Source organism: Eurosta solidaginis, chromosome 5 (assembly GCF_040869045.1).
Source record: "Eurosta solidaginis isolate ZX-2024a chromosome 5, ASM4086904v1, whole genome shotgun sequence".
Taxonomy (NCBI): domain Eukaryota; kingdom Metazoa; phylum Arthropoda; class Insecta; order Diptera; family Tephritidae; genus Eurosta; species Eurosta solidaginis.
In genome coordinates this window covers 270,462,988-270,477,900 of record NC_090323.1, presented here as the reverse complement: position 1 = coordinate 270,477,900, position 14,913 = coordinate 270,462,988, and the positions used below count along the sequence as shown (strand labels likewise).

Below are 14,913 nucleotides of genomic sequence, written 5' to 3'. Positions count from 1 at the left end.
TTGTGTGTGTGTGCAAATTTTGAGCGATCAGCTGTTAGTTGCGCTACTTGGTAAAGTTTACAATGCTTCAAGGCGAACGGAATGCTGCGCTATTTCCCTTATTAATGCCTAGGAGCCAATTCGCTATTTGTGAGTTTTAAAGTGTACATAAGAAATTGTGTAAACTTTGAAATTCTGATTCTGTAAAGCAAAATTGTGAACAAGAAAAGGTAAAAGTCTAGTTGAGGGGCCTACTGCTAATACGCTACTAAAAATATCGAGAGGTATTAAAAGTCGCGTATTGACCTCGAGAACAATACTCCGAAGGCGGAAAAAAAAGGTTGTTGTAATGTTGTCATACCAACAAAAAAAATTATGAACATAAGTGTTTTGCGCGGATAAAGTTTTGGTCACCAAACCGGTGTTGGGCCCACCCAGGGGAAGGCCGCCAACGCAGAAAGATGTTCTGCACAAAAATACTATGGATACCACTCCCGGTTTCGGAAGGACCCGCGGGCCATTTTTCTGGTTTTCGTTAATATCTTTTGAAAGAGTCAACATTTTTATTTTCCCCTTCGGATTATTTCTACTGATGTCAAGGCCCCTCGTTTGACACCTCTCTCGATAGTTTTGGACTCGTATTAGCAGTCGACCCCTCAACTAGATTAATACTCAAGAAATTTCACTGATAAAAACTTCGTGAGTTTTCTTGACAGGCAGTGTACATTATTGTGACATTCAAAACTCATACGCACTGTTGCAGAATAACTTTTTTATTTTCATGGCGTTTCTTAAACACTCTCACTGACATATGACTTTTACATTCAGCGCTCATTCAACAAAACAATGTGCATAATACTGTACAGAATCGCATGAAAATTAAGATGTTAATTTTGTGTGCAAATGAGATTTCAATAAGCGTACATTTTCCAGTTTTTCACACTCAGTGAATGTGCGAGTTTAAACTCTACTTAAAGTGGACTAGAGTTTATCCTTGCCACTTTGTTCGATAACATAAAATTTTGCTGCTCATCTCAGCTTAAGCGGCCGAAGTGGCAGCGTTAATCTCTAATAAACTTTAACTGTAGTTTAAACTCACACTGAAAAACCCGGCCAAAATGTGTAAAATCATGATGTAATAAATCCAGGCGTTCTTTATAGTGACATCTCAATTTGAAAACTCCCACGTAGAGGCCGTTTAGTGAAATAGTATTAAATATGGTAAATTTTTGTATAAAACTCAAATAAAATTGGCGAAGAAACTGATTTTGTTTTCATTTGTTTATGAAAATACCGATTATATTTAAATACATTGAGATAGGGTAAAGCTATTTCTTATAAAATATTGACTAACATTACTCAAGTTGCAGTTTTTATTTATAGGTATGCACCATGTATTTGTATCTAGATGTATCTAGCTTAAATCGCTGTTGGTGTATTACATGCAAAATTATTTATGTTTTCAATCGTATGGTGCCTTTTGCGTTGTGAAATACAACTCAATTTGACTTTATTTTAAGGCCATATATGTCTCATGAAAACACACTTTAAATATATCGATTGAGAAACATGAACAGCTGGACTTCGATAAATACGAAAATCAATAAATTGGCATAAAATCATAAATATACACGTGCATTTATTATGTTTCAATTTGAATTGCTTAATTAGATATTTAAAATAATGTCGTCATCTGAAAGTGAACAATCTGAAAATCACGAGCAGAGTGACGCTGATGAAGAGCAAAATATAGATATAAATGCTAGTAACACCGATTCTGATGACGATAACGACAACGAAGAAGATATAGACATTAAGCCAAAATCTCTGAGAGAAAAGGTGGCTGAACAACTGCAGAAAAAGTATTCCGAACGTCAAGGCAAACAATTACATATTCGTTTTCCACATAAGTTGCCAGAGGATGAAGATGAATTCCAAAGCAAAGTAAAAGCGCTATCCTCCTTAATTGTGAATGCACATAAACCACGTCAAAAGCATGCACGCTTCTGTTTAGTAGATTTCAATTCATCCAAAGAACGCGATATGGCCTTACAAACAATTAAAGCATCGGCAAAAAGTAGTGAAACGAAAATAATTGCATCGATACCCCGAACAGAAAGCCTCGAATTTATTGATGAATTGGTACAACGCAAAGTGAATGCTTTGGAAAAGAAGAAAGCAAAAGCGCAGCTGAGGCGCGCTAGTAAGTTGGCGTTACGTGCTAAAAACTTCACATCTTCAATTGTCATAACAAATTTACCACAAAGCGCATCTGTGTCTGAAGTGCGCAGATTATTCCCAACAGCTGTGGATGTTCAAATAAAACCCAGCAAACACAGATTGTTGACTTCAAGTATAGCCGCAATAACGTTGCCTACAACCTTGGAAGCGCGTGCCGCAGTGAAAAAAGAACATTCGCTAGGTGGAACAAAACTCATTATACGTTTTGATAATCATCAGCGGAAAAAATTCAGAAGAAACCCTCTAGATCCTAACAACATAAAGGATGCTGGAAGCCTTACACCTATCATAAAAAAGAAAAACGCAGATAAAGCATTTGTAAAAGTAGGCAAAAAACAAAATAAGAAAAAGCTAAATAAAAAATAAATACTTTAATCTACATATTGTGGTTTCAATAAACATATGTAGATACCTAGAGCTGTGATCAAATTTCCTGCAAAATTTTGGTAATTCGAGATGGGCTTGTTTAGAACTGTACCCACGTAGGTATTTACAAGACTGGGTGGAGCTCCAAACGAAATAAGTTACGAATCACAGCCCCCAAAATTGGAATGTATTTTTTGAGGAAATCGATATACCTAAAAGTAATTTTTGATATTTGTAAATACCACTGATATGGTTTTTCTTAGGAGGATTGGATATGTCGTTATTTTTGGACTTGACTGTGGGAAATTGTGTTGAATTTTTAGTAATGTCAATTAACTAAGTTAAAACAAAACGGATATAAAAATTGTATATCAAAACTCTACAAGCTTCGGTTTTAGAATTTCATCGAAGTACACCCTATTACGGCCATCTCAGAATTGTCATAATAATCATATTTAGCTCAAAAAAGATGCTGGAATTCCAGGGATTAAAAGCTTCAACTGTAATTTTGTCTATAACGATAAAAGTATATACTGACTATTTCAGTTATGTTGAGAGATCACATCATAAATAATAAGCATTTTCAAAATGTCAGTGTGTCACCAAACTTCATTTAGTGTCTTCGTATTTTGATTTTTCTAAGAAGATTCTGTGACAGATTAATAAATATACTATCGCACTCGTAACATGCTTTTCAAACGTCATACTAATAAAAAATCTAAAATCCTTTTTTAAACTTTTCTTTATTCATTCAGTTTCTTTATATGATATACGATTTACTTAGTTTGTAAAATTCAAAGTAGATATTGATTTATAAATGTAGTGAAATCACGAAAAATTATAGGTATATGTATGTATGTATGGATATATATTAAAAAAACAAAGATGGATACTGATACTTCAGCTAAATATTTATAATTATACTTCCGGTTTGCTTCCATTCCCTTCATTTATATGCAAACTGATCATGTTCTTTCATCACATTCATTTTATTTGATATCTCATTCATATTTAGAGTGCGGAAGAGAGTGTTACATTCATACATATACAAGTTAGAAGTTAATAGTTGAGAAAAGAAATTTCGATTTCATAGCTTTCCTTAAAATTTATTTTGCAATTGCATATTTATTGTTTTATTAATTATGTGTGCAGCAAGCGGTGTCTAATTGCTGGTGAGGTTGGTGGAGGGGCGGCGCTGGAGGGCTCAACTGATGATAGTGCGGTTGGTGACTGCAACGGGAATGAGGGTGGTACAAAACGCACATGTTCCACATCCATTGTTGAACTGGACCCTGTATTTGCTGCTGCTGAATTAAATGCTGACGTAAAAACAGTGGCGGCTCAAAGAGTGTGGTAATTACGTTCGTTGCGTGCCTTGTAAAATTTGTAGGCAACCAAACTAATGGCCAGAGTACCTAGAGTCAGTACAATACCACCAACAAAGGATGGGAAATCGAAATGATTGCACGGGAGCCGGGGGGTTGGTGGAATAGGTGTTGGGGTTGTGGTTGTGATTGGTGATGTAGTTGTAGTGGTGGTGGTTGTTGTGTTAGGTTGAAGGGTCGTAGTTGTTGCAGGAGTAGTAGTGTTAGGTTGAGGGGTTGTAGTTGTTGTAGAGGTTGTTGTTGTAGTGTTCGTTTCTGGTGCTGGTGTGGTAGTAGTGTTATTTGGATCCGTTGCCATTTGATTTGTACCGATTCCTGGCTCTGACGTTGCAGTTGTTGGTACTGACGTGGTTTCTACCATAGGGCCCGTTTTATCCTCCTCGGCAGGGTTTCCAGCCAAAAGCTCCTTTGTTTTGTTGGTTGAAATGGAAGCGTTACTTGCATTGTTCGCGGCTAAACAAAAGTAAATATTGAAGTAAGCAAATTAAATTATAGCGAAAAAAATTAAGATGAAATTAAAGCAGGTTTTTGAGTACAAAGTAAGCCGATACGCACTTTGTTGCGATATTTCAAAGAAATTCAATTAAGGGTAAACCATGAATAACTTGCCGACGAAAGTGCAAGCATAAAACTGATGAGCTATTTTTCTAAAACATATCCCTACATATGTACGAATGAACATACATATGTATATAGTTGGTGAATCATCAAAAGTGCAGTTGCATGCATTCAGTGTAAACTCTTAAAAATATTTATCCAGAATTAATTTCAGAATTTCAATTCTGTTGTTGTTTCACTGGCACTTTGTTCAGCGTTGTTTACCATTATCAACTACAAAATGTATGCTATATGCACTCAGATTACTTAACTTATATATATATAAAATATGTATGTATGCAGATGACGTACCTTGACAAAAAGCCGACGAAAAAAATCCTGCTAAAAGGCACCACAGCAGCAAGCCTCTCATCGATGATTTCATTATTAAAATAGGCTGTTTCTCTTACTAAAGTCAAGAAATCTGTAATTGTTACGATTTAAGTTGCTTCCTATAATTGGGTTTAACCTTCAACAGTAAAATTATTAGTCTGTTTATTTTTCCCAAAATGTGTAAATTTTTTCCTCGTTTTTTACTTTACTCAATACTGGAATCTTCCGATACAAATGAAATTTTCTGCAATCATGCAACAAAAACAAAACAATTAAATATATACTATATACAACTGTGTATATATGTGATTATGAAGGGGGATGGGCGGGGAATCCGAAAGACATATTTTTGTGCTTATGAACTTCTCCACCCTCGCGTTTTAATCAGAATAAAATGTATTAATTATCAGAACATTACACTTTATTTGTATTGTGAATGAGATGAAATCCCATTTTTACCCGTTACTTTGTTATATGGTACGAATAATAAGTATGATAAATAGTTATGCTGTTTTATTTACTAACCACTTTTTTCTTCACATATATAAGCACGTATTAACAAATTACTAATTTTCGCCGACTTGATTAAACTGGGCATACTCGATGATTCTCAGAAAACAGATGTAGATTTGATAGTACCCGAGTAGAGTTGCCATGTAACTTTTTTTAATATACCCCACAAACATCACAAAAATATTTCTCTCAACCAGACGTCATCCTATTTCCTGTTTTGAGAAAACCAGATATGTGAAGTCAAGAACGTTCTGAAATCCGGCTTAATATTTTACAATTTTGGTTACACTGAAATTACAGTCCTTAGTAGCTTCCGTACCGGCCATCATGGGAGGCAATTGAATGGGGTGCAGTATTAATTTTAATGCCCAAATTACGTGTAGCAATTTTGCCAGCAGCGCTGCTAGTTATGCTTCTTTAAGAGTCCTCTGTAGACACACGTGCAGTTACATTTACCTGACAACTCCATGCAGAGACTTGTGTCAAAGACTTGCATACAGAATAGAAAATATTTTTCAAATTAACCAAATATTGAGTTTGTCTATCCCAAATCAGTTTCATTATCCAAAAAATTGTTTTGAATTTAAATAAATAAAAATAACTGAAATGACGGGAAAATATTTATTTATTTGGCACTTTGATGTACCTGTATATGTCTGTAAGTGCTACCAAGTACAAAAGGTATGCTGTCAAAAATTTTCCACAAAAAATCAAATCAACAGAGCCATTCCCTTGATTCTTGGTTAAACTATATGATTGGCAGGCTAGATCGATATCGAACGCTTCACGAGACCGTTTTGGTTTCCGTATCTTGATATGAGTACTTTAGTTTTCCTGTTTCATAAAGAGTTCAAACATGTTTTTGAAGCTTTCGAAGCTACTGCGAAACGAGTAAGTTTTTTAAATTTTCATTAAAAAAAATTACATATTTCATAAATAATTTCAAAAGCACACATTTTCAACTGAGGAATATCAATTCGCTAATTACGGACAGTTTTTATCGAACGTTGGGTAGGAAGCGATGACATTTTATGTTATGGAAAGCGAAAACGATAATTTGATACTCATTCTTGTACTATATCAATTTAGGAAAGCCACCCCTGATTTTTACAGCAACAACCAAGGCGAATTCAGTACCAGGTGGTGTTATCCCAACATTTGATTGCTTCTTCTTGATAATTTTCCATACAAAGCCTTGTACAACAGTATGTCAGTTAATCGAAATCAATGAAAATTTTCTTTTGACTGACATTCTTCTGCGCTGCGAATTTGTTGAATTCGCTTTGCCTTGTATAGATTCATGATACAAAAATGTGGGTAGTTCCATTTAGTGTAACGTTAGCCACTTGACCTTTTCGGGGACAATGACAATTTCACCAAAAACAAGCTACCATACTGAAAAATGTTACGAATTTTTCTAATTTTGATGGATTTCATATTAACGGAAACGACTAAATTACTTTCAAAGTTATTTTAAATAAAAAAGAAAAATGAGCCACATGCGTTGGAAATATTTTGATACATTTCGTATTCAGCCTAGAAAGTAATGTTTTAATAAGTATTTTGAGCTCCGGAAATATGCTTTGGGGGAAGAAACACGGCTTGAAATAAACAAAGCAAGGGAATATAGCCTCTTAAGTGACCGCACATTTGCTCAGAATATGTTGACAAAATATACATGTTTATCTATTGATGACCCGAAGGAGGGCCTTATAAACCAACACCGCAATTTCTAAAGAGTTTATCTTGCTTAAACGCAATTTTTATGAAATTGAATGGTGATAAATTGGCTACAAGTCCACATTTTTCATTTATTGTATAATTCAAGCGTAGCGCTTGAGGAGGGAATTGTTAAACCACTAGTGATGAGAGGTTTTTTGCCTGTTGACCCAGGGATCACCTTGGGGCAAGCCCGCCTATACACATTCTGTGCCCTTTTAGCGTTGACATGGATGTAGCGTTCCACAAACGTAACAAATTAAACACCTACCACTCACTGCACACTTTGGAGCTAAACTTTTTCTCAACATGCCTTAAGAAATATCCACTGTAGAGGTATGAAAATAGGGCCATGCTAGAACACAGGATTTTTCGTGTATTTTTTTCTGTCTATGGTTCAAGCTGCCATAAAGATATGAGTCATTAGCCATTGTATGAGTCATTATCCACTATTTTTCAATAAAATTTCATGTTTTACTGTATTCTGAATAGATATGTATGCACATAAAGCATGCTAAAGAATATTACCATTGCCCCAGGTGACCAATTTCGTTTTCATCCTGAAGGCAATTTCCATCCGCAAAACCACAATTTGGCCTTAAACAGTATGGCAACGCTTCTAGCGTAACAACAAACATTATGAAACTTAAAAAATCTCCAAATACGTAAAAAAAAAATTAGTGGAACTACTTTCTTTTTTATTCCATGTATAGATTCGCCTTGACAACAACATATCTATGTTCAGATTGACAAAATCAGAGTGTTTGTGTTAGGCGAATGTAGTAGAAATAAAACATAAAATTTGCGATTCTTGCGTTTTTTGTGGGAAAATAATGTGCTAAATTAGGTGTATTTACTGATAAAAATAACTTAAATAGACGTGAAACTACTTTTACAAAAAATGTATCACCACGGCAGAGAATAATTGTCAATGTGTCGGTTATATTATGCGCTTGTCATCAAAATCAAAAAAAAAATTAATAAAATCAGCTGAGAGATGAGCCAACCAACAAATTTAGCCACCATTCCAGACATGCGACACGTACCGACAAGATATTCTTTGCATGCATTCTTATGGAACCATGCACACTTCGCGACAGTCGGGCGACACGACACGACCAAGTTGGCTAATTAGGCAAAAATGCTGCGAATATTTTGTGGAACGTGTCGGTATGTGTCGCGTCGCTTAGTGTGCACGGAAAAAATTAACCGAACAGGACATGACCGGTTGCTAAAATCAAAAAATAAAAAAAATTTAAGAGAAAAAGAAGAAAAGGGCTGAATATATATAGGGGGCGCCGCGGGCGTTGTTGCGACGCTCGGTGCTGATCCCACCCTCAAACCATGGCCACCAACGCACCTATATTTCGGTGGCCCCTTACCTGAAATACCTAAGTGCCTTCTAAATAAATGAGGAAGTCAGCATTCCCATTTCATATGCGTTTATTTACAAATCATTGAATTAAAGAAATAATACAGGGTTTATCTAATCTAAGCTAAGAGCCAAAAGAAAAAAAACTTAAAGATTACCAATTCTTCTTCTAATTTTAATTTCTGTTAGTATCTAAGGGGTATGTTTGTATACTAAATCTTTTATATATGCATTTCATTTAGTCATTATTTTATAAGTGGCCTTTGTTTTTTTTTTTTTTGGTTATTAGTTTGGTTATTATTATTTGTTGGTTATTGTATTTCCTTTTATTTTATTTTATTCTTATTAATATTATTTATAATCGTTACTATTTTATTAAATTTTCATTTTATTATAGTTTAGTTTACTTTAGTTTAATTTTATTTATTTTATTTTAATTAATTTATCTACTGATTTATCTACATACGAATAGGTATAGTGTGCTGGTTTATTGCAGTTTAATTGTATTTTATCTTAGTTTAATTTTAATTAGTTTAGCATTTATTTGAATTCTATATAGTTTTCTGCTCCTCCTCCTTGATTTATGTATTTTTCTTTAAATATATTTCTGTTTCCGTATTTAATAACAATGATATTGATAATTATAGTAATAATAATAAAGAATTATAAAATTTGTCTTTTATAATTAATCAATTCTTTTACTTATAACAGATACTAATAAGAAACGCATTTTTATAGGAATAATACATTGGAAAAAAAATTTATGAGGTGTATCAGATCCCTTCAAAAAACGCGAGTACTCCATAAATAATGTAAGGAAGACTCCTTTGGGAGTATAGGAGAGTTCCAAAACTAATCTGTATTCATACAAAAAATGTGCTCCAATTACCATTGCGATGTCCTAGGAGAGGAGTATGTGATCCCACTCTCGCTTTGTTTGTGAGTATTCCATAGAGTACATACGTGAGAGTACTTTCCAAAGTACTTTCACTGTAGTACTCCATGGAGCACCCACAGAGGATCATATGCCAAAGTACTAAAGAGGAATTGTGTCGGAAAGAATTATCGGAGTGAATTTAATTTAAAATGAAAGTAAATGAAGAGGGGCAAAACGACTTTTATATTTTTCACTACGAATATTCTTATGTTATTTAGCATTTGCGTGAATAAAGAAACTAATATTTCTCTATACTATAGTATGTATACATAAAACCAGTGCGCGGTTGCATTTTATCAGAGTTGCCATAGTAGAATTTTATTATCAGTTATTTGTATGCAATATTTTACTTTTGGCAACTTTGTTCGATCGTCATCGTGTTGTGATCACGGTCGTTAAAAAACGAGCAATAATCGGCTGATGGTGCTCCGCAAACGCATTGCAAAGGAGTATTGTTAGAGCACTCCAGCATGAAGAAAATGGAACACGTAATCCAACAATTTTTGCAGGGCCATTCAAAAAACGCGAGTACTCCATAAATAATGTGAGGAATACTCCTTTGGGAGTATAGGATTATTCCAAAACTAATCTGTATTCATACAAAAAATGTGCTCCAATTAACATTGCAATGTCCTAGGAGAGGAGTAGGTGATCACACTCTCGCTTTGTTTGTGAGTATTCCATAGAGTACATACGTGAGAGTACTTTCCAAAGTGCTTTCACTGTAGTACTCCATGGAGCACCCACAGAGGATCATATGCGATAGTACTAAAGAGGAATTGTGTCGGAAAGAATTATCGGAGTGAATTTAATTTAAAATGAAGGTAAATGAAGAGGGGCAATACAACTTTTATATTTTTTACTACGAATATTCTTATGTTATTTAGCATTTGCGTGAATAAAGAAACTAATATTTCTCTATACTATAGCAAAGAGGATAAATACAATAAGAGCCGTCACTCGTTATTTTTTTGGTATTTACTCGATGTATACTGAGAGGTAGTCGCTACTTTTTTTTTGGGCGAGATGTTTATAAATGTCTTCTATACATTTTCGTGGGGTATTTGTGTTTATTTTCCGACTGTATTTACTTAATTTATTTAATTCTTTATCCAAAAATCACGGTTGCACAAGGGGCCTACACGGCATGGATAAATGCGAGACAATTAAAAATGTCCCTCTCAGAAAACATTCGGCATCATTTTTTTCAATTTCGAGCGAGATACTCGCAACAAAATAACGAGTGACGGCTCTTATTGTATTTATCCTCTTTGGTATTGTCAGTATTGTTAGAGTACTCCAACATGAAGAAAATGGAACACGTAATCCAACAATTTTTGCAGGGTACGTATATATATTTTATGACATTACAAATCTGTGCTGCCACATCTAAAAAACGGAACAAGTGCAGAATCGAAAAATAACTCATAAAAATACCTTTCATCTGATGTATTTATATCTTTAACTTTTCTAGTCTTTATTTACCAAAAATTTGAAAGAGTTCTTTTTTGCATTCGTGAACGAGCTGATATTACCTTATAACTCTTATGTTTATTGTTATGTTAGCCGATCCAACACCGGCTGCGCCATGCACCGTAATTCTGCGTAGAATTCCTTCGGCCGTCTACGCAGAAAGGTGTTTCAACTTTTCAAAATGAGTAGTAAAAATATATATTTTCTTTTTCTTTATTAACTGAAAGGTGGGAAGGTAATATTTATATTTGTTTTTTTTTTTTGTTTATGCGGCAGCATGGCTTTGTAATGTCATCAATAAAATATATATATATATATATAAATGTGCATGTTGCTACAAAAGCGCGATTGATTTAATAAAAACATTTATAATAAGTAAAAACCATTGTTTACTATAGTAAAAACAATGCAAAAATGAAATGTGAAATATACAAAAATGTAATTTAAGTTTATCGTTCCCAATTTATATAGATATGTATGTGGATTAAGGTTTTGAAAGATGTGTAAATTGTAATTTAAAGTGCTATAGAAATTTGCTAAATTTGCAAACTTTAACAACAAATAACTTTTAAATTATAAGTGTGCGCACTTTAATATATATATTTGTGATCGGGACAACTCCCTCTTTCATTTGACACCAAGTTTTACCCCGAACTCGGGGGGGTGCTATTCTAAAATTTTTCCAAAGTTAACTCTCATCAAAAAAAAAGACAACAAAAAAAAGAATGTTCGAAACTTAACCGAATTTAAAATTTTACGTATAGGTGCGCGTGTATGTAACTGCCACGTCTACTTCAAAGCCCTCGTTGCCTAACATCAACGTCAGCCCAGTTATACTTCTCTCAAGGCACCCAACGACCGTAACAGACTTAGCGCGTTTCGTATTATGTACTTGCAAAATTTACTTCTATCGCAATGTTCACCAAAAAAGAATGTATTTATGTAAATACATATATATATATAAGCACATCTTGTATGTACATACATACGCTATTATGTGGTATTTCTGTACGTGTGCCTAGTAATAACTAGTAACATTAAACCCTAGGTACTTCTAATTCAACATTCTTTTTAGTATTAGGTACATAATTTATTAAATTTCAAAGCGTAATAAAATTTTTCAAATTTTCGCTTATTTTTGGTTGTCCTTTTCTTCGCTTTAATAATCTCGGTAATTTGTATGTGTAGGTAAGTATACGTGTGTATTTGACTATTTCCTAGTTTAGTAAAAAAATTGTTTTTTTTTCTAGGTTTAAGTTAACAAAAAAAAATATATATATATTCATTTTATTCCCTAATTCTAAGTTGTTATCACATTAAATAAAATGTGTTTATATTTTGTCGAGTGGGAACGGACTCACCTTGTTGTTGTTGTTAATTTAGTGTTTGTTGTTGTAAGTAGTGCTGCAGGAGGCCGTTTAGATGGGCCTCTGCCCTTTTATTGACACTGTTGGGTTTGCAGGCCGTTTTAATGGGCATCTACCCTTTTGTTGACACTGTTGCGGTTGCAGGCCGTTTAGATGGGCCTCTGCCTTTTTGTTGACGCTGTTGGGGTTGCAGGAGGCCGTTTAGATGGGCCTCTGCCTTTTTGTTGTCACTGTTGGTGGTGCAAGAGGCCGCTTAGATGGGCCTCTGCCTTTTTGTTGACACTGTTGGGGTTGCAGGAGGCCGTTTATATGGGCCTATGCCTTTTTGTTGTCACTGTTGGTATTGCAGGAGGCCGGTTAGATGGGCCTCTGCCTTTTGATGTCGCTGTTGGTAGTGCAGGAGGCCGGTTAGGTGGGCCTCTGCCTTTTGATGTCACTGCCGGTGGTCCAAGAGACCGTTTAGATGGGCCTCTGCTTTTTGTGGACACTGTTGGTATTGCAGGAGGCCGGTTAGATGGGCCTCTGCCTATTGATGCCGCTATTGGTGGTGCAGGAGGCCGTTTAGGTGGGCCTCTGCCTTTTTGTAGGCGTGGTTGATGGTGGTAGTTGGGTGCTCCTGGGAAAAAGAAAAAAAGTAAAATAAGTGGCGTTTGTGGTCACTGCGTGTGGCATTTATTTCGCTCGCCGAAGCGACTTCGGGGGTTATGCTATTACAGCTTAATTCAGAGCGTGATGGTGGGCGTTTAATGGGGTTAGGATTTGGTTACCCATATTGCACACCGGTCTATTTACGGTTTTTTCCTGAGGTTGAGCGAACCCGATATGACGGAGAAGTTCACTCGTTGAAATCTAAGTTCCGTAACACGGTCCAATTTTGGATCTAGGTTAGCCTAAATTTTACAAGCTATTTGCGGTGTATATTGTAATTGGCGTAGACGTAATGCGAACAATTTGTGTAGTAAATTTGTTTGTTGCGTCACACGTGGGAACTGCTTCGCTCGCTATTATCTCCCTACTCACTGTATGTAATCTGCTTAATTGGGTTTTCTTTCGCAACCCCAAGTATTGGAAAATTGCGCCCGATAGCACAAAAACTGAACACTTTTTATTATATGTGCATTTACGCCGCTTAGTTAGCCATTCATGCCAATATAACCTCAGCTAGTAAAGAAATTTCTAGATATTTTCACAATAGCGTATTTTTGTCGAGCTTCTCATTTGCCACAGTGATTTGCTATTTGGCCCTTTTGCCAGTGTTTTACATATAAAGTTTAGTTTCTGTGGGGCGCGTTCCCACGGCAACGCGGTACGTAGCAGACAATGCAGAAGCCGCGTTTCACTATTTCAGGGTCTCAGCCCCTACTTTTTTAACTTTTTGTTGGCTTCCACGGAAATGTTTTTAATTATTTCGGATGGAATTTTTCTTTGTCGCACTTGAGCTACACTTTTCTTTATGAATTCTAAAATGGCGCTTCCGCCGTCATGCCGTTACAGCTCCGAAACATAAGCAGTTTTTCATATAGATGAGTTTAACACATGCTTATGCATTATGAGTACCTGCAAAAATCGCGAGTACTCCATGCATGCATGTATGGAGTACCCGCTATGGACCAAGCGAGTGCTCCAAAATTAATCACAATTCATACAAAAAATATGGTCCAATTAACATTGCGATGTCCTAGGACTGGACCATATACTCCAGCTTCGCATTTCATCAGAGTAAACCATGGAGTACCCACAGTCCAATAAACATCGTGTAGTGATTACAATCGATAAAAAGGAGCATTGATCGGCTTACAATATGTTAGTGTAGACACATGAGTTGGTCCATTGCTGCATTACAGTGGAGTATAATGGTAAGTACTCCAGTGGACCACATGATGCAACGATTTATGCAGGGTAGATTGCACGTATTTTAATGGAGAACGGTAGAATGACCGACACTGGCGCCAGCTGATATTAAAAGCCCCGACACATAAGTACTTTTTCATATAGAAGAGTTTAACACAAGCTTCCCTGCAAAAATTGTTGGATTACGTGTTCCATTTTCTTCATGTTGGAGTACTCTAACAATACTCCTTTGCAATGCGTTTGCGGACCACCATCAGCCGATCATTGCTCGTTTTTAACGACCGTGATCACAACACGATGACGATCGAACAGAGTTGCCAAAAGTAAAATATTGCATACAAATAACTGATGATAAAATTTTACTATGGCAACTCTGATAAAATGCAACAGCGCACTGGTTTTATGTATACATACTATAGTATAGAGAAATATTAGTTTCTTTATTCACGCAAATGCTAAATAACATAAGAATATTCGGAGTAAAAAATATAAAAGTTGCATTGCCCCTTTTTATTTACTTTCATTTTAAATTCACTCCCATAATTCTTCCCTACCCAATTCCTCTTTAGTACTTTGGCATATGATCCTCTGTGGGTGCTCCATGGAGTACAACAGTGAAAGTACTTTGGAAAGTACTCGTACGTATGTACTCTATGGAATACTCACAAACAAAGCGAGAGTGGGATCACCTACTCCTCTCCTAGGACATCGCAATGTTAATTGGAGCACATTTTTTGTATGAATACAGAGTAGATTTGGAGCAGTCCTATACTCCAAAAG

At 35.4% G+C, this 14,913-nt stretch overlaps 2 protein-coding genes across 2 annotated transcripts; one reads left to right on the top strand and one right to left on the bottom strand.

The window, feature by feature from the left end:
- The first annotated feature begins 1,515 nt into the window (after positions 1-1,515).
- Positions 1,516-2,599, top strand: LOC137253503 (DNA ligase 1). Its single transcript, XM_067790529.1, has one exon. It carries the CDS (start codon positions 1,663-1,665, stop codon positions 2,584-2,586), a length of 924 nt encoding a protein of 307 aa, XP_067646630.1. The 5' UTR covers positions 1,516-1,662; the 3' UTR covers positions 2,587-2,599.
- A 711-nt stretch (positions 2,600-3,310) lies between these two features.
- vsg (visgun) lies at positions 3,311-5,449 on the bottom strand. The gene is given in 3 exon segments (XM_067790531.1): positions 3,311-4,424; positions 4,881-5,145; positions 5,320-5,449. Coding segments are annotated over 2 exon segments (771 nt in total). The 5' UTR covers positions 4,954-5,145; positions 5,320-5,449; the 3' UTR covers positions 3,311-3,726.
- Positions 5,450-14,913: the final 9,464 nt, after the last annotated feature.